Source organism: Coregonus clupeaformis, chromosome 12, assembly GCF_020615455.1.
Source record: "Coregonus clupeaformis isolate EN_2021a chromosome 12, ASM2061545v1, whole genome shotgun sequence".
Lineage (NCBI taxonomy): Eukaryota > Metazoa > Chordata > Actinopteri > Salmoniformes > Salmonidae > Coregonus > Coregonus clupeaformis.
In genome coordinates, this window is record NC_059203.1 from 47430515 (window position 1) to 47457737 (window position 27223).

The 27223-nt window shown below is 49.5% G+C and overlaps 1 protein-coding gene across 1 annotated transcript in view; it reads left to right on the plus strand.

The window, feature by feature from the left end:
* The window catches only part of LOC121578742 (SLIT-ROBO Rho GTPase-activating protein 2B-like), a 110073-nt gene that overhangs the window by 81737 nt on the left and 1113 nt on the right, over positions 1 to 27223 (plus strand). Inside the window, 5 exon segments of the mRNA XM_045224015.1 lie at positions 20708 to 20770; positions 23420 to 23635; positions 25521 to 25649; positions 25740 to 25742; positions 26803 to 27034. Of these exon segments, the coding sequence (XP_045079950.1) occupies positions 20708 to 20770; positions 23420 to 23635; positions 25521 to 25649; positions 25740 to 25742; positions 26803 to 27034 (643 nt within the window).

Consider the following 27223-nt stretch of genomic DNA (forward strand, 5'->3'; position numbering starts at 1 on the left):
GCCATGTCACGGTTCAGACAGACGACAAGAGGACCACAATTGCGTCACACCAGAAAGTTTATTAAAACTTAAGGGAAAAGGGAAGTAGGGAGTGAGTGAAGGCTCCAGGGTTATCCCGTCCCAATGTGCTGGGTCTGTGCCCCTCCCCCAGTGGCAGCGATGCGTCCGATGACGCCGGTGGTTGGTGGTCCAGAAGTCCTGGGGGGGGAGGAAACACAGACACAACGGGGCGGATGAAACAAGGCAGAAGTACAGTTCAAGGGAAATCCAAATACGTTATAGCAAGGCAGAAGGCTGGTCAGAGTTACCGGGGTCGAAGAGTAGTCAGGAGTCGTAATGGCAGAAAGCAGGTCTGGTTTTCCTGGGGCAGAAGAGTATCCAAGAATCAGGCAGGTCCGGGGTCACAAAACAAGGGTGAGCCAGAAGCGCGAGCACACAGGTTCCGGGTGTGAGCTTTGCAGACGATCTGACAAAGGAGAGCTGAAAGACGGGACTTAAAATACTGGGAGAGGTAGTGGGTAATGCAGCGCAGCTGGCAGAGTAATAGAGCCGAGCAGAGCAGGGACAGGTGGAGCTCGTTAGGCTGAGTAGAGAGAGAGAGATGAGCAGAGTGGAAGATAGTGGAAACACATTAAGGTGGTAACCCGGTGGAGTGAGAGGGCTCATGACAGAACCCCCCAAGGGACGGCCCCAGAAGTCCCAAGAGCAACACCACGCCGGGCGGGAGGAGGGAGCCGGAGGAGGGCTAGAACTCCTCCGAACGGTCCGAGCGAACGCCCTCATCCTCGGAGGAAGCCGGAGGGCCGTGGGTCGGGAGATGGGACAGGTCCCGAGACAGGATCAGGCACAGGACAGGAAGCCGAGCGGGCAGGACGGTTAGGGATCCCTCTGGGGCGGCCCCTACGGATTGCAGGTTGATCAGGATGCCGTTGGTGGAAGGCGGTGATGAGAGTCCTATCCACAATCCGACTAGCTGGCACCCAGGTCCTTTCCTCAGGTCCATAGCCCTCCCAGTCAATGAGGTACTGGAGACCCCTACCCCTCCGTCTGGACCGAAGCAGGCGGCGGACGGTGTAAACCAGACCACCATCGACGAGCCGTGGAGGAGGAGGACAAGGCGCAGCAGGGACCAGCGGACTCTCATGAACGGGCTTAATCTTAGACACATGGAAAGTGGGGGTGCACCCTCATGGAATTAGGCAGTTGGAGCCGGACAGCAGTTGGGCTAATCACTCTTATGATAGGGAATGGGCCAATGAACCGAGGTGCCAACTTCTGCGACTCCACCCTGAGTGGCAGGTTCCTTGACGACAACCACACCCTTTGACCAACATGGTAGGTGGGAGCAGGGATTCTCCGACGGTTGGCCCCGGTAGTGTAGCTGGCAACGGATCTGAGAAGTGTGGCTCGGGCCTGTGACCAGGTGCGGCGACATCGACGGGCAAACGCAAGTGCAGATGGGCAAGTAACCTCCCCTTCCTGACTGGCAAATAGAGGAGGCTGGTATCCATAAACACATTGGAAAGGGGACATACCGATGGCAGAGCAGGTCAGAGAATTGTGTGCGTACTCCACCCATGTCAATTGCTGCGACCAGGAGTGGGGGGTTGCGTGAAGTCATGCATCGCAGTGCCTTCTCGAGCTCCTGATTTGCCCGCTCTGACTGCCCATTGGATTGGGGATGGAATCCGGAAGTCAGACTGACTGTGGCTCCCAGCAGGTGACAGAACTCCTTCCAAAAGCGGAGGAGAATTGTGGACCACGGTCAGAAACTACATCCTTTGGCAGTCCGTGGATCCGGAAGACGTGTTCCAGGACCACCTGGGCGGTCTCCTTGGCGGTTGGGAGCTTGGGGAGGGGAATGAAGTGTGCCATCTTGCTGAATCGGTCAACTATGGTGAGAATGACGGTCTTGCCCCTTGAAGGGGGCAGCCCCGTGACAAAGTCAAGGGCGATGTGAGACCAGGGACGTCTGGGCACAGGCAGGGGCTGCAGCAATCCGGCTGGGGGCTGGCAGGACGACTTGTGTTGGTTGCAGATGGGGCAGGCTTGGACGAATTCCCGTACATCCTTTCTCAGAGCGGGCCACCAGAACCTCTGGGCGAGCAGGTTGTAAGTGCGGGTGGAGCCAGGGTGACAAGCTAGGCGGGAGTCATGTCCCCACTGAACGACCTGGGACCTTAGGTTTTCGGGGACAAAAGGCGGTCAGCTGGGCAAGTGCTGGGACCGGGCTGGTTACGGAGAGCTTCCAGCACCTGTTCCTCAACAGCCCAGGTCAGAGCTGCTACGATGCAGGGACTTGGCAGAATCGACACAGGATCCTTGGAGGGGTTGTCATCCTTCTGGAATTGACGGGAGAGGGCGTCTGGCTTGGTGTTGCGTGATCCAGGCCGGTATGACAGAGTGAAATTAAACCTGGTGAAGAACAGGGCCCAGCGGGACTGCCTGGAGTTCAACCGCTTTGGCCGTGCGGATGTACTCCAAGTTCTTATGATCGGTCCAAACGAGAAATGGAATGGTGGACCCCTCCAGCCAGTGACGCCACTCCTCCAAGGCAAGCTTCACAGCCAGCAGCTCTCGGTTCCCTATGTCGTAATTGCACTCAGAGGGGGACAACCGACGTGAGAAAAGGCACAGGGATGGAGCTTCCTATCCTCCGCAGCCCACTGAGAAATCACAGCACCAACTCCCACATCCAGGCGTCCCACCTCCACAATGAATTGCCGGTCCACGTCAGGCATCTGGAGGATGGGAGCGGAGGTGAACCTTACCTTGAGGGTACTGAAGGCCTTGTCGGCTGCTGGGGTCCAGGTGAAGGGTTGCTTGGTGCTGGTTAGAGCCGTGAGAGGGGCAGCAACGGTACTGTAGTTCCGGATAAACTTTCTATAGAAGTTAGCAAACCCCAGAAACTGTTGCAGCTTCTTTCTGTTCTCCGGAACTGGCCATGACGTGACTGCTGATACTTTGGCAGGATCCATTTGGATACTTCCCTCTGCCACTATGTACCCCAGGAAGGCCACTGTCTTGACGTGAAACTCACATTTCTCTGCCTTGGCGTAGAGGGAATTCTCCAGAAGACGATGAAGGACTTGCTGGACATGGCGGGTGTGTTCAGACAGGTTTCTGGAGTAGATTAAGATGTCATCCAGGTAAACGAAGACAAACTTGTTTAACATGTCCCGCAGTACATCATTCACTAGAGCCTGGAACACAGCAGGAGCATTGGTGAGGCCAAAAGGCATAACCAGATACTCGTAGTGGCCTGTTGGTGTATTGAATGCGGTCTTCCATTCATCTCCCTCCCGGATCCGCACTAGGTGGTAAGCGTTTCTGAGATCCAACTTGGTAAAAACAGTGGCTCCCTGGAGCAACTCAAAAGCAGAGGTGAGCAGAGGGAGAGGGTAACGGTTTTTCACTGTGATGTCGTTGAGTCCCCTGTAGTCGATGCAGGGGCGAAGAGATCCGTCCCTCTTCCCCACAAAGAAGAAGCCAGCACCAGCCGGAGATGAAGATGAACGGATCAATCCTGTGGACAGAGAGTCATTGATGTAGTCCTCCATGGACCTTCTTTCAGGAGCAGACAACGAATAAAGACGGCCCCTTGGAGGGGCTGTTCCAGGGAGGAGGTCGATGGCACAGTCGTACGGTCGGTGAGGGGGGCAGAGATGTGGCTCTTGCTTTGTTAAACACTTCTCTGAGACCATGGTAGCATTCTGGGACATGGGAGAGGTCAGGGGCGGAGTTAGTAGGTACTGGCCGAGGGGGTAGTGCGGCAGCAAGCAGGCAGGTTCGGTGGCAGTCCTCTCCCCACTCCCTGATCACCCCGGTCACCCAGTCGAGCTGAGGGTTGTACTGGCGGAGCCATGGGTAACCCAGGATGAGGGGTTGGCCTGGAGAGGGGGAGCAGGTGAAACTGGATAGTTTCTTGATGGTTTCGGACAGACCCATCAAGACCGGGCCGTGACATGAGTGACCGATCCGAGTAAGTGTCCGTCCAGTGCCCGGGCAGGAATAGGAGGTGTCAAACGGAGGTTCTCCAGTCCCAGTTGGCGTGCCAGCTTGATGTCCATTATGTTGGCTTCGGCGCCAGAATCCACCAGAGCAGCCAGGGTGTGAGTAGAGTCAGAGAGGCGGAGGTGAACTTGCAGCAAGGGTTTGCGGTCGGAGGACTGGATGGTCATTGAGCTCAACCGGACTCCCCCTATGCCCGGTGAGCTTCGGCCTTTAAAGGGCAGGTTACCACACGATGTCCATCACCTCCACAATAGAGGCAGAGGTTTGAGGTGAAGCGGCGCTGGCGCTCTGCAGGAGTGAGAGAGGGCTCGCCCAATCTCCATAGGCTCAGACTGATCAAGCTGACTTGGGTGAGTGGCAGTAGCTGACAGGAGCCCAGTCGGATCTCTCCGAATGCCGGTAGTTGGTGGACCTTGGCGCCCCTCTCACGACGACGGGTCTGTATCCTTCTGTCGATCCGGACAGTCAGTGCGATGGCTTCATCAAGAGTGGAAGGCAGTTCGTGGGAGACCAACTCGTCCTTGATATAGTCAGCCAAGCTATGGAAGAACGCGTCCACCAACGATGGTGTGTTCCAAGAACTTCGTCTTGCCAGGGTTCGGAAGTCGATGGAATGGTCTGCGACTGTACGTCTGCCTTGTCGAATCCTGAACAGTTCACGAGACGCCTCTGCGGTTGGTGAATCCAGGTCAAACACCTTCAGCATCTCCTCAGCCAACAGGTCGAAGGTTGCACATGCGGGGGTTTGACGTTCGAACTCTGCTGTTCCCCAGAGTCGAGCTCGGCCCGTCAGGTGAGTGATGGCATACCCGACCCTAGCCCCCTCCGTGGCGAAGGTCCTTGGCTGCAAGGAGAACTGAAGTCGGCAGCTAGTCAGGAATGGCCGGACCTGGGTAGAATCGCCGTTGAACCGCTCGGGGTTTCCAATCTTGGGTTCCGGGGCAGCGGCTGAAATGACCGGGGCAGGTAACTCGGAGGCAGGGCTGGTGGGCAGACTGGCTGGGGTAAGGTTGGTGAGGAGTTGGATGATCCTGGCAGTTGTTGTTGCTGCTGCTGGGACTGCTGCTGGTGCTGCTGGAACTGCTGATGCTGTTGGTGGCCGACCTGAAGCAGAGAGGTGATGTCGCGCTCATGCGGCCTAGCTCTCTCTCAGTGTGTTCCAGGCGTAGCATGGCGGTGGGTTGCTCAGGTTCTTCGGTTTCCATGTCGGGGGAAGTGTGCGCTGAGTCCATGATGGTCAGATCATACTGTCACGGTTCAGACAGACGACAAGAGGACCACAATTGCGTCACACCAGAAAGTTTATTAAAACTTAAGGGAAAAGGGAAGTAGGGAGTGAGTGAAGGCTCCAGGGGTTATCCCGTCCAATGTGCTGGGTCTGTGCCCCTCCCCAGTGGCAGCGATGCGTCCGATGACGCTCGGTGGTTGGTGGTCCAGAAGTCCTGGGGGGAGGAAACACAGACACAACGGGCGGATGAAACAAGGCAGAAGTACAGTTCAAGGGAAATCCAAATACGTTATAGCAAGGCAGAAGGCTGGTCAGAGTTACCGGGGTCGAAGAGTAGTCAGGAGTCGTAATGGCAGAAAGCAGGTCTGGTTTTCCTGGGGCAGAAGAGTATCCAAGAATCAGGCAGGTCCGGGGTCACAAAACAAGGGTGAGCCAGAAGCGCGAGCACACAGGTTCCGGGTGTGAGCTTTGCAGACGATCTGACAAAGGAGAGCTGAAAGACGGGACTTAAAATACTGGGAGAGGTAGTGGGTAATGCAGCGCAGCTGGCAGAGTAATAGAGCCGAGCAGAGCAGGGACAGGTGGAGCTCGTTAGGCTGAGTAGAGAGAGAGAGATGAGCAGAGTGGAAGATAGTGGAAACACATTAAGGTGGTAACCCGGTGGAGTGAGAGGGCTCATGACACGCCACAAATGTTTTGTTAACAAACTATAGTTTTGACAAGTCGGTTAGGACATCTACTTTGTGCATGACACAAGTCATTTTTCCAACAATTGTTTACAGACAGATTATTTCACTTATAATTCACTGTATCACAATTCCAGTGGGTCAGAAGTTTACATACACTAAGTTGACTGTGCCTTTAAACAGCTTGGAAAATTCCAGAAAAAAATGTCATGGCTTTAGAAGCTTCTGATAGGCTAATTGACATCATTTGAGTCAATTGGAGGTGTACCTGTGGATGTATTTCAAGGCCTACCTTCAAACTCAGTGCCTCTTTGCTTGACATCATGAGAAAATCTAAAGAAATCAGCCAAGACCTCAGAAAAAAACACCATCCCAACCGTGAAGCACGGGGGTGGCAGCATCATGCTGTGGGGGTGCTTTGCTGCAGGAGGGACTGGTGCACTTCACAAAATAGATGCCATCATGAGGAAGGAAAATGATGTGGATATATTGAAGCAACATCTCAAGACATCAGTCAGGAAGTTAAAGCTTGGTCGCAAATAGGTCTTCCAAATGGACGATGACCCCAAGCATACTTCCAAAGTTGTGGCAAAATGGCTTAAGGACAACAAAGTCAAGGTATTGGATTGGCCATCACAAAGCCCTGACCTCAATCCTATAGAACATTTGTGGGCAGAACTGAAAAAGCGTGTGTGAGCAAGGAGGCCTACAAACCTGACTCAGTTACACCAGCTCTGTCAGGAGGAATGGGCCAAAATTCACCCAACTTATTGTGGGAAACTTGTGGAAGGCTACCCGAAACGTTTGACCCAAGTTGAACAATTTAAAGGTAATGCTACCAAATACTAATTGAGTGTATGTAAACTTCTGACCCACTGGGAATGTGATGAAATAAATAAAAGCTGAAATAAATCATTCTCTTTACTATTATTCTGACATTTCAGATTCTTAAAATAAAGTGGTGATCCTAACAGACCTAAGACAGGGAATTTTTAAATGTCAGGAATTGTGAAAAACTGAGTTTAAATGTATTTTGCTAAGGTGTATGTAAACTTCCGACTTCAACTGTATTAAAGCAGGCACGGTATATGGCCAATATACCATGGCTAAGGACTGTTCTTATGCAGGACGCAAGGCGGAGTGCCTGGATACGGCCCTTAGCCGTGGTATATTGGCCATATACCACAAACCCCCGAAGTGCCTTATTGCTATTATAAACTGGTCACAAACGTAATTAGAACAGTAAAAATAAATGTTTTGTCATACCCGTGGTATATGGTCTCATATTCCATGGCTTTCAGCCAATCAGCATTCAGGGCTTGAACCACCCAGTTTATAATCAGTAACAAATTACCATGTGGTGTTAACCAAATCAAGGACAAGCTTTTTCTGATCCACAAGGAAAAATGGGTAGTTGATGTTTGGTTTAAACCTAAACTTAGAATGTACACTCTCATCAAAGAGATCTACACCCCTGAACCACATGCCCACCTGAACCTAACAAAAAGCCAAAGGTCAGTTTGTGCAGAACTCAGATCCGGTACCCTCCCTCTGGCTATAGAGATGGGTAGATTAACAGAGTGCCTAAAGAGGAGAGAATTTGCCTACTGTGTGATCTTGGGGAAATCGAAAACAAAATCCATTTAGTGTTTTATTGCCCTCTTTATGATGATCTGAGACATGTTCTTTTTTGTAACATTTTTGTTCTGTAGTGTCTTGTAAGCCCATGGGCTGGGCACCGGTGGGTGTATGACACTTAAATAAATAATATCAATCATATACAGATATAGGCGTACAAAAGGAGGCTAATTCGTTAATTGTCTATCAGAATATTTTTTATAAAGATTAGTATTATATTGTTAGATTAAAGGAGTAACTCTGGTAGGCCCAAAATGTTCTTCCTCATCTCAAGTTCAACTGTCGGAGTCAGTTGGAGTGCCGGTGCGCACTGCCTTCATAGGCCTGCAGTAGCCTAGCTAAGCCTAATGATAGCCATACCACACCAAACCTTCACAAAAGTTGCTTAACTTTATTAGGGTAATATCAAAGTATGTCAAGTCATTGTTTATAGGGGAAATTGTCAGGGCGTGTTGTAGGTGTAGTGTAGGAATCAAATGCAGGACGCAGACTGAATGTTCCAAAAGCTGTATTACTGGCCCAACACAGGCAACAGGACAACTAAGCCCGACAGCAAACCACGCACGAAGGCGAAAGGTAAATGCGCACTAACAGGTGCGACAAAATGAACCGGTGCACACACAAGTGCAAAATAAGCTCCAGCACAGTGGAGAAATACGCTCAACCGAGCAAAACACAACACTGACGGAAACAATCATACACAACACTAGACAAACACAACGAGAAACTTATAGGACACTAATTACGTAAAACAGAAACAGGTGTGGAAACAAACAGACAAAAGCAAACGAACATGAAACATCTATCGGTGGCAGCTAGAATTCCGGAGACGACGAACGCCGAAGCCTGCCCGAACAAGGGAGAGAGGCAGCCTCGGCCAAAACCGTGACAGTACCCCCTTGACGCGCGGCTCCAGACGTGCGCCGACTCGGCCTCGGGGACGACCAGGGGGGACGCGGCGCAGGGCGCGTCGGATGCCTCCGATGGAACTCCGTCAGGAGCGACGGGTCCAACACGTCTCTCCTCGGCACCCAGCACCGCTCCTCCGGACCGTACCCCTCCCACTCCACTAGATACTGGAGACCCCCATCCGACGTCTCGAATCCAAGATGGATCTCACGGAGTACGTCGGTGCCCCCTCGATGTCCAACGGGGGCGGAGGAGTCTCCAAGATCTCATCTTCTTGGAGTGGGCCCGCTACCACCGGCCTGAGAAGGGACACATGGAACGAAGGGTTAATACACTTATACTCCACAGGTAGCTGTAATCTATAACATACCTCGTTCAACCTTCTCAGGACTTTAAATGGCTCCTACAAACCGCCGACCCAGTTTCCGACAGGGCAGGCGGAGGGGCAGGTTTCTGGTAGAGAGCCAGACTCGATCACCAGGTGCGTACACCGGTGCCTCACTGCGGTGGAGATCAGCGCTCGCCTTCTGACGTCGGAGGGCCCGCTGCAGGTGGGACGGTGCAGCGTTCCAAGTCTCCTCCGAGCGCCGCGCCCACTCATCCACCGCAGGAGCCTCGATCTGGCTCTGCTGCCAGGGTGCCAGAACCGGCTGGTAACCTAACACACATTGAAATGGAGTTAGGTTAGTGGAGGAATGGCGTAGGGAATTCTGGGCCATCTCGGCCCAGGGAACGTACCTTGACCACTCCTCCGGCCGGTCCTGGCAGTATGTTCTGAGAAACCTACCCACATCCTGGTTTACGCGTTGCCACCTGCCCATTGCTCTCCGGGTGGTAACCCGAGGTGAGGCTCACCGAGACCCCCAACCGCTCCATAAACGCTCTCCAGACTCTGGAGGTGAATTGGGGACCCCGATCAGCCACAATGTCCTCGGGTACCCCGTAGTGCCGGAACACATGGGTAAACAGTGCCTCGGCAGTTTGCAGGGCCGTAGGAAGACCCGGCATGGGGAGCAAACGACAGGCCTTAGAGAACCGGTCCACAACGACCAGGATGGTAGTATTCCCTTGGGAGAGGGGAAGGTCTGTTATAAAGTCCACTGAGAGGTGGGACCATGGCCGTTGTGGAACGGGCAGGGGTAGCAACTTACCCCTAGGTAGATGTCTAGGCGCCTTACACTGGGCGCACACCGAGCAGGAGGAAACATAAACCCTCACATCCCTTGCCAACGTGGGCCACCAGTACTTGGCACTAAGACAGTGCACTGTCCGGCCGATACCCGGATGTCCAGAGGAGGGTGACGTGTGAGCCCAATAGATCAATCGATCCCGAACCTCGAGCGGAACGTACTTCCGACCCTCCGGGCACTGTGGTGGACTAGGGTCGGTGCGTAACGCCCGCTCGAGTTCAGCATCGACCTCCCACACTACCGGTGCCACCAGACACGACTCAGGCAGTATGGGAGTGGGCTCCACGGACCTCTCCTCCGCGTCATACCGCCGAGACAGCGCATCTGCCTTGCCATTCTGTGACCCAGGGATGTACGTGATCTTAAAAGTAAACCTGGTCAAGAACATACTCCATCTTGCCTGGCGAGGGTTCAGCCTCCTCGCCGCCCGGATGTACTCCAGGTTACGGTGGTCCGTCAAAATGAGGAAAGGGTGTTGAGCCCCCTCAAGCCAGTGCCTCCACACCTTTAGAGCCTGTACCACGGCTGACAGCTCCCTGTCCCCTACGTCATAGTTCCGCTCCGCCGGACTGAGCTTCTTAGAATAAAAAGCACAGGGGCGGAGTTTAGGTGGCGCGCCAGATCGTTGTGAAAGCACGGCTCCTAAACCGGCCTCCGACGCGTCCACCTCTACTTGGAACGGCAAAGAGGGATCCGGATGCGCCAGCACCGGGGCCGAGGTGAACAGGTCCTTCAGCCTCCCAAACGCCCTGTCCGCCTCGGCCGACCACTGCAGACGCACCGACCCCCCTTCAACAGAGACGTGATGGGAGCTGCCACCTGTCCAAAACCCCGGATAAACCTCCTGTAGTAATTTGCAAACCCCAAAAACTGCTGCACCTCCTTCACAGTGGTTGGTGTTTGCCAATTACGCACGGCCGACACCCGGTCTACCTCCATCTTCACCCCTGACGCAGACAACTGATAACCCAAAAAGGAGACCGACTCCTGGAAAAACAGACACTTCTCTGCCTTCACATACAGGTCGTGCTCCACCAGCCTCCGCAACACCCTGCGCACCAGGGCCACATGCTCGACACGGGTAGGTGAGTACACGAGAATGTCATCAATGTACACCACCACCCCCTGCCCCTGCATGTCCCTGAAGATCTCATCCACAAATGATTGGAAAACTGATGGAGCGTTCATCAACCCGTATGGCATGACCAGATACTCGTAATGGCCCGAGGTGGTACTAAAGGCTGTTTTCCATTCATCACCCTCCCTGATGCGCACCAAGTTGTACGCGCTCCCTGAGATCTAGTTTCGTGAAGAAACGCGCCCCATGCAACGACTCAGTCATGGTCGCAATCAGCGGGAGTGGATAACTATACTTCACCGTAATCTGATTGAGACCACGGTAATCGATGCATGGGCGCAAACCACCATCCTTTTTCTTCACGAAAAAAGAAACTCGAGGACGCGGGGAAGTGGACGGCCGTATGTATCCTTGTCTCAGCGATTCGTCTATGTAAATCTCCATAGCTTTCTTCTCCTCCTGAGACAGAGGATACACATGGCTCCGTGGGAGCGCAGCTCCTGCCTGGAGGTTTATCGCACAATCCCCTGCCTATGGGGTGGCAACCGCGTCGCCCTCGCCTTACTAAACGCAATAGCCAAATCCCCATACTCAGGTGGAACGTGCAATGCGGGCACCTGGTTTGGACTCTCCACCGAGGTAGCCCCCTACGGAAACGCCCAAACATCTACCCACACACTGAGCAGACCACTCCATCAGAGCCCTCTCCTGCCACGAAATCACTGGGTTATGGGTACTCAACCAGGGCATGCCCAGCACCACCGGATACGCAGGAGAGTCAATCAGGAACAGCTGAATCATCTCCTGATGATCCCCCTGCGCACACATCCTAAGTGGCGCCGTGACCTCCTGATTAAGCCCGTACCCAACGGATCGACTATCTAGGGCGTGAACGGGAAAGGGAACATCTACAGGAATGAGGGGAATCCCTAACGCTAAACAAAACTTTTTATCAATAAAATTCCCAGCCGCGCCTGAATCTACCAGCGCCTTATGCTGGGAATGAGGTGCTACCTGTGGAAAACGTACAGGCATACAAAAATGGGCAACAGAGAGCTCTGGGTGAGTGGGGGCGCCTACTCACCTGGAGGGAATCCCCAGTGCGGGACCTGTCGTCATCTCCCCTAGGAGGCCATCCCCAGCACCTAGCCGCGGTGTGTCCTCCCCGACCACAGTTGGTGCAGTGGATGGACCCCCTAGCCTGCCGACTCCTCCTCTCTCTAGCGCCAGCGCCCCGAGCTCCATAGGATAAGGCTCGGAGGCGCTGGAGGGTGGAATGGACGGACCCTCCGCAGGACGTCCCGCGGGTAGCCAGCAGGGTATCCAGCCTGATGGACATATCCACCAGCTGGTCGAAAGTGAGGCTGGTGTCCCTACAAGCCAGCTCCCGACGGACGTCCTCTCGTAGGCTGCATCGGTATAGATCGATGAGGGCCCGATCATTCCACCCTGCATCTGCCGCTAGAGTACGGAATTCGAGCGCGAATTCCTGGGCACTTCTCCTCCCCTGCCGGAGGAAGACCAGACGCTCCCCCGCCGCTTTCCCCTCCGGGGGATGGTCAAACACCGCCCTGAAGCGGCGGGAGAACTCGGTGTACGTAATCGTCGTGGCGTCGATCTTCCTCCACTCTGCGTTGGCCCACTCCAACGCTTTTCCGGCCAGGCAGGAGATCAGGGCGGACACGCTCTCATGCCCTGAAGGTGCCGGGTGCACTGTGGCCAGGTATAGCTCTACCTGGAGCAGGAATCCCTGACACCCAGCCGCGGTCCCGTCGTAGGCCCTCGGGAGAGATAGTCGCACTCCTCGAGGTTCCGGCGCTGGAATGGGCGGGCTGGCCGATGGTGCTGGCAGGGCGGGCACCTGTGTGGAAACAAACAGACAAAAGCAAACGAACATGAAACATCTATCGGTGGCAGCTAGAATTCCGGAGACGACGAACGCCGAAGCCTGCCCGAACAAGGGAGAGAGGCAGCCTCGGCCGAAACCGTGACAGAAATACGAACAGGTTATTATATTGCGGCATTAAATGACACACACCTGTCTATATAAGGTCCCACAGTTGACAGTGCATGTCAGAGCAAAAACCAAGCCATGAGGTCGAAGGAATTGTCTGTAGAGCTCCGAGACAGGATTGTGTCGAGGCACAGTTCTGTGGATGGGTACCAAAACATTTCTGCAGCGTTGAAGGTCCCCAAGAACACAGTGGCCTCCATAATTCATAAATGGAAGAAGTTTGGAACCACCAAGACTCTTCCTAGAGCTGACCGCCCAACCAAATTGTGCAATCGGGGGAGAAAGGCCTTGGTCAGGGAGGTGACCAAGAACCCGATGGTCACTCTGACAGAGCTCTAGAGTTCCTCTGTGGAGATGGGAGAACCTTTCAGAAGGACAATCATCTCTACAGCACTCCACCAATCAGGCCTTTATGGTAGAGTGGCCAGACGGAAGCCACTCCTCAGTAAAAGGCATGTGACAGCCCGCTTGGAGTTTGCCAAAAGGCACCTAAAGACTCTCAGACCATGAGAAACAAGATTCTCTGGTCTGATGAAACCATGATTGAACTCTTTAGCCTGAATGCCAAGCGTCACGTCTGGAGGACACCTGGTACCATCCCTACGGTGAAGCATGGTGGTGGCAGCATCATGCTGTGGGGATGTTTTTCAGTGGCAGGGACTGGGAGACTAGTCAGGATCGAGGCAAAGATGAACAGAGCAAAGAACAGAGAGATACTTAATGAAAACCTGCTCCAGAGCGCTCAGGACCTAGGACTGGGGCGATGTTTCACCTTCCAACAGGACAATGACCCTAAGCACACAGCCAAGACAACGCAGGAGTGGCTTCGGGACAACTCTCTGAATGTCCTTGAGTGGCCCAGCCAGAGCCCGGACTTGAACCCGATCAAATCAGAGGATCCTACCCATGCCGTTTACCCATGCTTCGTTGGTCTGTTTCACTTGCTGGCCCTCTGATTGCACATGTTAGATGGCCCTCCGACCTGCGCCCGTTTTATAGGGTGATATATGTGTTCCCTTTCTTGTATTGGCTCTACTATTCGCTTTTTTCACTCCTTCTGGGCAAGATCAGCCCCGCTTCGCACCCCAGCCCGACCGACCCAGCCCTTAAAGCCAATCCTTATCCCGAAGTTACGGATCTGACTTGCCGACTTCCCTTACATTTTGCATTTTAGTCATTTAGCAGACGCTCTTATTCAGAGTGACTTACAGTTAGTGAGTGCATACATTTTCATACTGGCCCCCCGTGGGCCTCGCGATTAGCTCTTAGGAAACTTTGCAGTATTTTGTTTTTTTATGTATTATTTTTTACATTATTAGCTCAGAAAGTGTTTTGCATCATTACATACAGCCGGGAAAAACTATTGGATATCAGAGCGGCGTTAACTCACCAGCATTATGACCAGGAATATGACTTTCCCGAAGCAGATCCTTTGTTTGCTCTCCCCAGGGCAACTGAACTGATTCCAGCTGCTGACCCAAAACATTGCCGACGGAGGAGAGGCACTCGGAGCGGCCTGCTGGTCCGACTTAGGAGGCGCGCACACCACCCACCGCTTCCAAGTATTCTACTTGCTAATGTTGAATCTTTGGTTAACAAAGTCGACGAACTACGGGCAAGGATTTCTTTCCAGATAGACATCAAGGCCTGTAACATACTCTGTTTCACGGAAACCTGGCTCTCTTGGGATATTTTGTCAGAATCGGTCCAGCCAGATGGGTTCTCAGTTCATCGCGCAGACAGGAATAAATATCTCTCCGGGAAGCAGAAGGGCGGAGGTGTGTGTTTCATGCCGACCGTATTATCTCCCAAGATAATTTTCTTCGGTTATAGTCACGGCCGTGTATATCCCCCCTCAAGCCGATACCACGATGGCCCTCAAAGAACTTCACTGGACCTTATGCAAACTGGAAACCACATATCCTGAGGCTGCATTTATTGTAGCCAGGGATTTTAACAAAGCAAATTTGAGGACTAGGCTGCCGAAGTTCTATCAACATATCGACTGTTGTACTCGCGCTGCTAAAATCCTTGACCATTGCTATTCAAACTTCCGGGATGATTATAAGGCCCTCCCCCGCCCTCCTTTCGGCAAATCTGACCACGGCTCCATTTTGCTTCTCCCTTCCTATAGGCAGAAACTCAAACAGGAAGTACCCGTGCAAAGGACTATTCAACGCTGGTCTGACCAATCAGAATCCACGCTTCAAGATTGTTTTGATCACGCGGACTGGGATATGTTCCGGGTAGCTTCCGAAAATAATTTAGACATATACACTGAAACAGTGACTGAGTTTATCAGGAAGTGTATAGGTGATGTTGTGCCCACTGTGACTATTAAAACCTACCCTAACCAGAAACCGTGGATAGACGGCAGCATTCGCGCAAATCTGAAAGCGCGAACCACCGCATTCAACCATGGCAAGGTGACTGGGAATATGGCAGAATACAAACAGTGTAGCTACTCGCTCCGCAAGGCAATTAAACTGGCAAAACATCAGTATAGAGACAAAATGGAGTCGCAATTCAACGGCTCAGACACAAGACGTTTGTGGCAGGATCTACAGACAATCACGGACTACAAAAAGAAAACCAGCCACGTCGCCGACACCAACGTCTCGCTTTCAGACAAGCTAAACATCTTCTTTGCCCGCTTTGAGGATAACACAGTGCCACTGACGAGGCCCACTACCAAGGACTGTGGCCTCTCCTTCTCCATGGCCGATGTGATTAAGACATTTAAGCATGTTAACCCCCGCAAGGCTGCCGGCCCAGACGGCATCCCTAGCCGCGTCCTCAGAGCATGCGCAGACCAGCTTGCTGGTGTGTTCATGGACATATTCAATCTCTCCCTTTCCCAGTCTGCTGTTCCCACATGCTTCAAGAGGGCCACCATTGTTCCTGTACCCAAGAAAGCAAAGGTAACTGAACTAAATGACTATCGCCCTGTAGCACTCACCTCTGTCATCATGAAGTGCTTTGAGAGACTAGTCAAGGATCATATCACCTCTACCTTACCTGTCACCCTAGACCCACTTCAATTTGCTTACCGCCCCAATAGATCCACAGACGATGCAATTGCCATCACACTGCACACTGCCCTATCCCATCTGGACAAGAGGAATACCTATGTAAGAATGCTGTTAATTGCCTATAGCTCAGCATTCAACACCATAGTACCCTCCAAGCTCATCATTAAGCTCGAGGCCCTGGGTCTGAACCCCACCTTGTGCAACTGGGTCCTGGACGTCCTGACGGGCTGCCCCCAGGTGGTGAAGGTCACCGACAAACTGAAATGGTCCACACACGCAGACAGTGTGGTGAAGAAGGCGCAACAGAGCCTCTTCAACCTCAGGGGGCTGAAGAAATTTGCCAAACGCATTACTGGGGGCAAACTACCCGCCCTCCAAGAAACATACAGCACCCGATGTCACAGGATGGCCAAAAAGATCATCAAGGACATCAACCACCCGAACCACTGCCTGTTCACCCCGCTATCATCCAGAAGGCGAGGTCAGTACAGGTGCATCAAAGCTGGGACCGAGAGAATGAAAAACAGCTTCTATCTCAAGGCCATCAGACTGTTAAATAGCCATCACTAGCACATTAGAGGCTGCTGCTGCCTATTGAAATCACTGGCCACTTTAAGAAATGGAGCAACTAGTCACTTTAATAATGTTTACATATCTTGCACTACTCATCTCATATGTATATACTGCATTCTATTCTATAATATTATTCTGTATCTTAGTTCATGCCACTCTGTCATTGCTTGTCCATATATGTATATATTCTTAAATCCCATTCCTTACTTTTTTGTGTGTATTGGGTATATGTTGTGAAATTGTTAGATATTACTGCACTGTCGGAGCTAGAAGCACAAGCATTTCGCTACACCCGCAATAACATCTGCTAAACACGTGTATGTGACAAATAAAATTTGATTTGATTTGATTTGACATCTCTGGAGAGACCTGAAAATAGCTGTGCAGCAACGCTCCCCATCCAACCCGACAGAGCTTGAGAGGATCTGCAGAGAAGAATGGGAGAAACTCCCCAAATACAGGTGTGCCAAGCTTGTAGCGTCATACCCAAGAAGACTCTAGGCTGTAATCGCTGCCAATGGTGCTTCAACAAAGTACTGAGTAAAGGGTCTGAATACTTATGTAAATGTTATATTTCAGTTTTTTATTTTTAGTAAATTAGCAAACATTTCTAAAAACCTGTTTTTGCGTTGTCATTATAGGGTATTGTGTGTAGATTGATGAGGGAAAAAAACTATTTAATACATTTTAGAATAATGCTGTAACCTAACAAAATGTGGAAAAAGTCAAGGGGTCTGAATACTTTCCGAAGGCACTGTATGTATACTGTAGCTAAGAAAGTAATACTAAGTGTATGTTGTGTAGTAAGCTGTTAGTAGCCCATGTGCCTCAACCTAATAATTTGGTCCCTTTTCCCCTCATAACTTAGCCTACTGTTCTGACTTGGTGGTGCACATGTAGCCTATTGTCTGTTTTAGAGAAATGTCATCATCGAATATTGTAAGAGCTTTCATTGTCTGCTTATATTGTCCCCTTTATTTATCCTACAGTTCTGACTTGGTGTACAAGAGAATACTGTAAGAACGGCCCATGTTCTGAATTCTGTCGCTGTACATTTCAAAAGTGCTGAACAAATAGTTAAATTGACTACGTCCGTCCTAGCTCGCTCATTCATGTCTTAATCAAAATTACAGATTGCCTCTTATCCGCTCGTCGTCCCCTTATGCCATAGTTTCTACATCACAATTGCAGTAGAAACCACATTTGTTTAAGCAAGTCAGCCATATAACCTATGTTTTTTTTTTGAAAGGCAGTAAATGAGGCTGAATGAACAGCTGCCAGACAAGGCTCCGCTGATAGCCAGGTGTAGCAATGGTAAGGGGTTGGGACTGCTGTTGGGACAGCTTTATGTAGGCCCTAACAGTTTGTGGGCACCGTTTGTCACCGTTATAGTGCAATTAATGTATTGTTTAGTGTTGTGTTGTGTAGTGGCTTTGCTGGCATGCATAAAAAATAAAATAAGCATTTTGCCCCACGAAGATTGACATGCTAAAATTGCCACTGCAGAGGAGGCTGCTCATCTGTGTTCCAATCAGAGCGAGAGAGAGAGAGAGAGAGAGAGAGAGAAACAGAGAGAAAGAGAGAGAGAGAGAAACAGAGAGCGAGAGAAACAGAGAGAAAGAGAGAGAGAGAAACAGAGAGCGAGAGAAACAGAGAGAAAGAGAGAGAGAGAAACAGAGAGCGAGAGAAACAGAGAGAAAGAGAGAGAGAGAGAAACAGAGAGCGAGAGAAACAGAGAGAAAGAGAGAGAGAGAAACAGAGAGCGAGAGAAACAGAGAGAAAGAGAGAGAGAGAAACAGAGAGAGAGAGAAACAGAGAGCGAGAGAAACAGAGAGATAGAGAGTACCAAACACTCTAATGAGTGTTCAGTGCACTTATTTAAAGTGTGAATGTTTCAAACAGTCCAAACTGCCCCCTGAGGCCTGAATCAACCACATATCCAGGAGCAGACACATCTGTGCACAGACTGAGGGGAAAGTGCTATTCTATTCATTTGTGTTTTCTTCTAATAAATATTTCCTCTCTCAATATCTCTTCTCAAGTTTCTCCATCAGGGAAGACAGACTGTTTGGAAGGAGACTAGAGGGCTAGGGATTAGAGGTCAGGGGTCTTGTGTCTGATGGATGGGCGTGTTTTGCCGTGGCAGATTGCTTTTTGATTGGCTATCATTTGGCTATATGTCACTCGACGGGCACTTAAGCCCTCCAATCAATCAACAGGCTTTAGAGAGGGGGAGGAGAGGGACTCTGCTCAATGTCCGTTGGTACTGTCTTCTCTGCTCTCCACCTCCCTTTACCCACTCCCTAATCTCTCTTTCCCTAACTTTCCTCCATCCATCTCTCCCCCTTTCATCCAAAATGACCCCTCTTGGAATTCTCTACTCCATTCATACATATTCTCTCCTCATCCCTCACCTTTCTCCTTTGTTCTTCCCCGTCTCCCCCTCACCTCTGACCCCTCACCCCTCACCTCTTGTCTGTAGGATAATCCCTGAATGTGTGTGTTTGTGATTTTTTTTTACAATCTCTGTTATTCTGTTTCTCTCTCTCTTTTCCTGTCTCCTTCACCCTCTCTCTTTGTCATTGACTCTCCCTCCCTCTCGATCTTTCTCTGTCTCTTTCTCTCTCTCTCTTACTCACGATCTCTGCCTTTTAGACATCATCTCTATTCAGGTCTCATGCCGTTCTCATGCCGTAGCTGGTATCAGATCTTGTATTGGCACTTCATTTGCACCTCGGACTGCTTCACACACACCCTGCCAACGGCTGCAATTTCATAACCAGGAGTGAAGGCTTAGAGTTAGAACTCAATTAATTTCTCTCACCTAGCAAGCCCAGAATCATAGCCAGCAGCATACCACCCTGCATCCCACTGCTAGTTTGCCTCTGAAGCTAAGCAGGTTCGGTCCTGGATGGGCGACCAGATGCTGCTGGAAGTGTGTTGGAGGGCCAGTAGGGGGCACTCTTGCCTCTGGTCTTAGGAGATCCCAATGGGCAGTGAAGGGGACATTGCACTGCGTAGGGTGCTGTCTTTTGGATGAGAAATTAAACAGGTGTCCCGACTCTTTCTGGTCATTAAAGGTCCAATGCCGCTGTTTTTAATCTCATTATCAAATCATTTCTGGGTAACAATTAAGTACCTTACTGTGATTGTTTTAAATTAAAATGGTCAAAAATAAACAAAAATAGCTTCTTAGCAAAGATCAATTTCTCAAGCAAGATTTGTGCTAGGTCTTTTCTGGGAGTGGTCTGAGTGGGGAGGGGAAAACTGAAAATTAGCTGTTATTGGCAGGGAGGTTTGGAACTCTCTTTCTTATTGGTCTATTAGCTAATTTACTGCCTGGTGATTTCACCAGGCTGGCCAAAACTCCATCCCACCAAAACAGGCAGACATTTCAGGCATTCTTTTCAAACAGTTCTTACACCAAAATGGCATTATCATAATTTTCACAATTTCACAGTATTATTCCAACCTCATAGTGTGGAAATATATATAGGCCTAAAACAGAGGAAAATCACGTTTTTGACAGCACTGGGCCTTTAAACAACCCATGGCACTTATCGTAAGAGTAGGTGTGTTAACTCTGGTGTCCTGGCCAAATTCCAAATCTGGCCCCTTTCAATCAAGGCCACCTAATCATCCCCCGGATTCCCAATTGGCATATATCACTCCTCTCCTCTCCACCATGATATCTGATGTGTGGTGAGCGTTCTGGCACAAAATGGTTGGCGTGCATCAACCAAGTGGGTGCTACACATTGGTGGTGAAGAGGTGAGTTTGCCCCTTACTATGTAAAGCGCTTTGATCACCTACTGTAGGTGGAAAAGCACTATATAAATGCAATCTATTATTATTATTATTATTATTATTATTATTATTATAAGCTTTTCATCCAGCACACATAGAGGAGAGCAGAAATAACATTTTCCCTCAGGCAGTTTCCCAGCATAGCCCACTAGTGAGGAGGACTCTGGTATGGAGCTTTCTCTGTACAGAATCATTTGTCACCTGCATCCTGTGTGGAGCCTGGTAGCACCCTCATCACTCCCTGTCCTCCCTCTCCCCTCCTCTTCCCTCGCTCCGTCCCCTCCTGTATTCCTTCTCTTCTCTCCAAAGCCCCCCCAACTGTCCTTCCCTGTATTTCCCCTCATTCACTCCCGCACATAATTTATAATGGAGCCTAGGCCTCAAACCCCACATCCATCAGGTAACACACACACACCATTATTCATCTGATCCGGCAGCCCTCCTCACCACCAGTTAATGTTATTGATAAGGGTATGTCTGTAATTACAGGGGATAGACAGCCTCTTTAATCTTCTTGTGTCTCTGTGTCTCTCTGCAGAGTAAGGAGGTTGGTGTTCAGCTTCAGGAGGATCTGATGAAGGTTCTAAACGAGCTCTACACGGTAAGACTGTCTCCTCACACACCAGGGAGAGATTCCCTACTGGGAAGTAGGTTGTTCTCTGTTAGAATGCAGGGAGGCAGCAAAGGAACCATTTAACCATGTCCAGGCCAGTAGCAGCAGACTAATAGTGTAATTACAGTGAGAGACTCCACTAGACAGAAATAGAGTCAGCCTGGCACATACACACACCGACACATGCCAACACACACACCGACACTCAGCCTGCCTCTCAGACATACGAGGTGGGAAGAGAGGACTGGGCTTAACGCCTGCCTCAGTACTTGACGGAGTCTGATAGAAAGAATGTGTCATGTGCTGTGCAGATGATCAGATCTCTAAATCACCTCTAATCTCAAACACTTAAACTTATCCTTCTAATATAAATATCATTGATTCTGTGCAGTACCTAGCTCAGGCCAGCCCTTGTGAAGCAGCAGCGTGACTCGGTCTGACATTTTAAAGAGGGAAATGAAATGATGGGGTCCGCCCATGTTTCCCCTTTAAGTGGTCAGTGCTGACACTGCACCCACTGACACAGGTGTGTGTGGCATTCTCTGGAAGAAGTGTGTGTGTGTGTGTGTGTGAGAGAGAGAGAGAGAGAGAGAGAGAGAGAGAGAGAGAGAATGCACATGCATGTGTGTGGGGCATTCCCTGGCAGTGTTGTGGGATGCCAGCGCTCCACACCTCTTGGGAACGCTAGGCCTCATTCCTGACAATCCACTGTCCTGCCTGCCAGCCATGCTTCTCAGGGGTGTGTGTATGTGTGTGACACACATAGACACACACACACACTCTCTCTCTCTCTCTCTCAATTCAATTGGCATGGAAACATATGTTTACATTGCCAAAGCAAGTGAAATAGATAAAGAAAAGTGAAAAACCATCAGAAATGAACAGTGAATATTAAACTCACAAAATATTTTGGCCATGTACAGTGTTGTAACAATGTACAAAAGGGAAAACAAATAAACAGATAAATATACAGTGCTATGAAAAAGTATTTGGCCCCTTTCTAATTTTCTCTACTTTTGCATATTTGTGATACTGAATGTTATCAGATCTTCAACCAAAACCTAATATTAGATAAAGGGAACATAAGTGAACAAGTAACACAACAATTACATTTTTATTTCATTTATTTAATAAACAAAGTTATGCAACACCCAATTCCCCTGTGTGAAAAAGTAATTGCCCCCTTACACTCAATAACTGGTTGTGCCACCTTTAGCTGCAATGACTCCAACCAAATGCTTCCTGTAGTTGTTGATCAGTCTCTCACGTCGCTGTGGAGGAATCTTGGCCCACTCTTCCATGCAGAACTGCTTTAACTCAGTGACGTGTGGGTTTTCAAGCATGAACTGCTCGTTTCAAGTACTGCCACAACATCTCAACTGGGATTAGGTCTGGACTTTGACTAGGCCATTCCAAAACTTCCAATTTGTTGCTTTTTAGCAATTTTCATGTAGACTTGATTGTGTGTTTTGGATCATTGTCTTGCTGCATGACCCAGCTGCGCTTCAGCTTCAGCTCACAGACGGATGGTCTGACATTCTCCTGTAGAATTCTCTGATACAGAGCAGAATTCATGGTTCCTTCTATTAAGGCAAGTCGTCCAGGTCCTGAGGCAGCAAAGCATCCCCAAACCATCACACCATCACCACCATGCTTGACCTTTGGTATGATGTTCTTACTGTGGAATGCAGTGTTTGGTTTTCGCCAGGCATAATGGGACCCATCTCGTCCAAAAAGTTGACTCAAGTTTGCCAAAAAGCACCTGGATGATCATCAAGACTCTTGGAAGAACGTTCTATGGACAGACGATTCAAAAGTATCACTTTTTGGACGACATGGTTCCAGTAATGCCTGGCGAAAACCAAACTCTGCATTCCACAGTAAGAACATCAGAATTCTACAGGAGAATGTCAGACCATCCGTCTGTGAGCTGAAGCTGAAGCGCAGCTGGGTCATGCAGCAAGACAATGATCCAAAACACACAATCAAGTCTACATGAAAATTGCTAAAAAGCAACAAATTGGAAGTTTTGGAATGGCCTAGTCAAAGTCCAGACCTAATCCCAGTTGAGATGTTGTGGCAGGACTTGAAACGAGAAGTTAATGCTTGAAAACCCACACGTCACTGAGTTAAAGTAGTTCTGCATGGAGGAGTGGGCCAAAATTCCTCCACAGCGACGTGAGAGACTGATCAACAACTACAGGAAGCATTTGGTTGGAGTCATTGCAGATAAAGGTGGCACAACCAGTTATTGAGTGTAAGGGGCCAATTACTTTTTCACACAGGGGAATTGGGTGTTTCATAACTTTGTTTATGAAATAAATGAAATGAAAATGTAATTGTTGTGTTATTTGTTCACTTATGTTCCCTTTATCTAATATTAGGTTTTGGTTGAAGATCTGATAACATTCAGTATCACAAATATGCAAAAGTAGAGAAAATTAGAAAGGGGGCAAATACTTTTTCATAGCACTGTAGATTGTATTTACAATGGTGTTTGTTCTTCACTGGTTGACCTTTTCTTGTTGCAATAGGTCACACAACTTGCTGCTGTGATGGCACACTGCTCTGCTTGTCAATTCAATTCAATTTGCTTTATTGGCACGACGTAACAATGTACATATTGTCCCTATGTAGGTGATGAAGACGTATCACATGTACAACACAGACAGTATCAGCTCTGAGAACAAACTGAAAGATGCAGAGAAACAGGAAGAGAAGCAGATGGGGCGCTCTGGTCGCCAGGACGACAGACAGACTCCCAGGTCACCTGACACACTGGCCAGCGTCAAGACCGAGGAGAAACATGTCCGACGCTCCTCGGTCAAGAAGATAGAAAAGATGAAGGAGAAGGTAAAGAGAGAGTGTGTGTGTGTGTGTGTGTGTGTGTGTGCAGGGTCAAGGATATGAGAGCAGCCCTGTCTGAGTATGAGACCCTGACACCCCTACTGACATGTTGACCAATGATGCGTGGTCCTCTGTAGCTCAGCTGGTAGAGCACGGCGCTTGTAACGTCAAGGTAGTGGGTTCGATCCCTGGGACCACCCAAACACAAAAAAATTATGCACGCATGACTGTAAGTCGCTTTGGATAAAAGCGTCTGCTAAATGGCATATTATTATTATTATTATTATGCAGCTCACACAGCCCATTATAGTGTGTGTGTGTGTGTGCCTGTAAGTGTGTGTATGTGTGTGTATGCAGCCTGTGTGTATATGCATGTGTATGCCTGCATGTGTGTGTTGTTCATGAAGGATGTATGAGTGTATAACTGGCTTAATGCTTTACTACAGCTGGGCTCTGTCAGAGTGATAAGACCCTCATTATCATCTCCAGAACCAATATAGACCATGTTCTCTCTCAATCCTGTTATCTCTCTCTCAATTTCAATTCAATTCAATTCAATTTGCTTTATTGGCATGACGTAACAATGTACATATTGCCAAAGCTTACTTTGGATATTTACACTATTAACATAATTTAAATAATAATAATCAATATTGTCAATGGGACAACAGTAACAACAATAACCAAGGGTCAAAATAACCATTGAACAATAACAATATAGAGGACATGTGCAGGTTGGTTGGTCTGTCAGACACTGTCCCTCATCTTATGGCAGGAAGCAATGTAGTGCGCAGCCAACCCACAGCTCTCTGCGTCCTCCCCCAACAGGATAGGTAGCCTATTCTCATCAGAGAGGTCTTTGAAACCTTGAAAAATTGTATCAAATTTGGGGAAATGACACTCTCTAATTGTTTTATATTTTTGACATTTTGTCAGGAAATGCAGCTCTGTCTCAGGTTCTGGGAGCCATGTTTTCCTGTGTCTACCCTTCTCAATGGCAAGGCTGTGCTCACTGAGCCTGTACTTTGTCAAGGTTTTTCTAAGGTTTTGATCAGTAACCATGGTCAAATAGTTAGCCACGGTGTACTGTCGATTTAGGGCCAGATAGCACTGCATTTTACTTTGTGCTTGTGTTTCCCAATAAGCAATGTAGTTTTGTTTTGACTGTGTTGTAATTTGGTTTATTCTGATTGATTGGATGTTCTGGTCCTTAGGCTTCAGCGGTCTAAGGCACTGCATCTCAGTGCTTGAGGCGTCACTACAGACCCCCTGGTTCGATTCCAGGCTGTATCACAACCGGCCGTGATTGGGATTCCCATAGGGCAGCGCCGGTGTAGGCCGTCATTGTAAATAAGAATTTGTTCTTAACTGACTTGCCTAGTTAAATAAAGGTCAAATAAAGAAAAGAAAAAAAAGAAAGTAGAACAAGTTTGTGAACTCAGCCCCAGGACCAGCTGGATGAAGGGACTCTTTTCTTTGCTCAGCTCTTGGCATTGCAGGGCTTGGTAATGATATGAGAGGGGGTCACTGTATTTTAAAACTTAATTGCTATTTTTTGAGTTTTTATTATTAGTGGATATTGGCCTAATTCTGCCCTGCATGCATTGTCTCTCTCTCTCTCTCTCTCTCTCTCTCTCTCTCTCTCTCTCTCTCTCTCTCTCTCTCTCTCTCTCTCTCTCTCTCTCTCTCTCTCTCTCTCTCTCACCCTCTCTCTTTCTCACCCTCTCTCTTTCTCTTTCTCTCTCTCTCTCTCTCTCTCTCTCTCTCTCTCTCTCTCTCTCTCTCTCTCTCTCTCTCTCTCTCTCTCTCTCTCTCTCTCTCTCTCTCTCTCTCTCTCTCTCTCTCTCTCTCTCTCTCTCTCTCTCTCTCTCTCTCTCTGTCTCCCTCTCAGAGGCAGGCTAAGTACACAGAGAACAAGCTGAAAGCGATCAAGGCGAGGAATGAGTACCTGCTGGCTCTGGAGGCCACCAACAGCTGTGTCTTCAAATACTACATCCACGACCTGTCTGACATCTTAGACGTGAGTACACACCACAAAACAACACACAACCTTTTGTCTTTCTGTAGCCCAATCCTCCCCCTCCTTCATCTCTTCCCCCTCTCCCTGCAGCAGGTAGCCATTTCCTCACAGCCTCAACAGACCTACTACGAGAAGAGCAGGGCTCTCCCCTCATCCCTTATCATTCCTCCTCCCCCTCATCCCTTCTTTCCCACTGGCAGGGCTCCCCTCTCTACAGCCTCCTCCCTTATCCTCTTTTCCCTGACCCTTAACGAGGACCACTGGCAGGGCTCCCCCTTCTCTTCTCTTTCCCCCCTTCCCCTCTCCTCTCCTCCTCTCCTCTACCCTCTGGTTTCATTACTGTCGTCTGTCCCCCACTAGAGACTGAGAACCTGTGGGTTAGCCTGTGGCTATATGAACAGGAATGATGATGATTGGTAAACAAGTAGTTCTACTGCTCCTTCACTCTGACTGATGGGTTAGCATGTAGCATGACCTCACTCATTCTGACTGATGGGTTAGCATGTAGGATACCCTCACATTCATGAATGATGGTGTAGCATGCAGCATTGTTAATTGGACGTCCACGGGAATATCTCATTACCAAAGACATATTGCTTTGATTTTAACCATGACTTTCTAAGCTATCTCTCTGCTCAATTAAACATCTCTCTCTCTCTCTCTCTCTCTCTCTCTCTCTCTCTCTCTCTCTCTCTCTCTCTCTCTCTGTCTCTCTCTCTCTCTCTCTCTCTCTCTCTCTCTCTGTCTCTCTCTGTCTCTCTCTCTCTCTCTCTCTCTCTCTCTGTCTCTCTCTCTCTCTCTCTCTCTCTCTCTCTCTCTCTCTCTCTCTCTCTCTCTCTCTCTCTCTCTCTCTCTCTCTCTCTCTCTCTCTCTCTCTCTCTCTCTCTCTCTCTCTCTCTCTCTCTCTCTCTCTCTCTCTGTCTCTCTCTCTCTCTCTCTCTCTCTCTCTCTCTCTCTCTCTCTCTCTCTCTCTCTCTCTCTCTCTCTCTCTCTGCTCTCTCTCTCTCTCTCTCTCTCTCTCTCTCTCTCTCTCTCTCTCTCTCTCTCTCTCTCTCTCTCTCTCTCTCTCTCTCTCTCTCTCTCTCTCTCTCTCTCTCTCTCTCTCTCTCTCTCTCTCTCTCTCTCTCTCTCTCTCTCTCTCTCTCTCTGTCAGTGCTGTGACCTGGGCTACCATGCCAGTCTCCACCGTGCGTTGCGGACCTACCTGTCAGCGGAGATGAACGTGGAGGCGTCTAAACACACTGGTCTGGAGGGCCTGGAGGGGGCAGTAGAGAGCCTGGAGCCCAATGGGGACAAGCAGAGACTGATGGAGACCTACAATAACGTCTTCTGTCCCCCCATGCGCTTCGACTTCCAGTCACACATGGGAGACACGGTACGGGAATGTGGTGGGGGGGTGATACGTGCTGTGGGGGGTTGGGCTGGTTGGGTGGGGGGTGGAGGGATTAGTAAGTGTTTGAGTTTAAATCCGGAATCTGTGCGGTGGATCTGCCACGTCCGTTTGTAATATTACATCAACAAAGATGTTACTTCAAACAACACAGAATTTGTTTTCCCTCTGACATCATTGCACA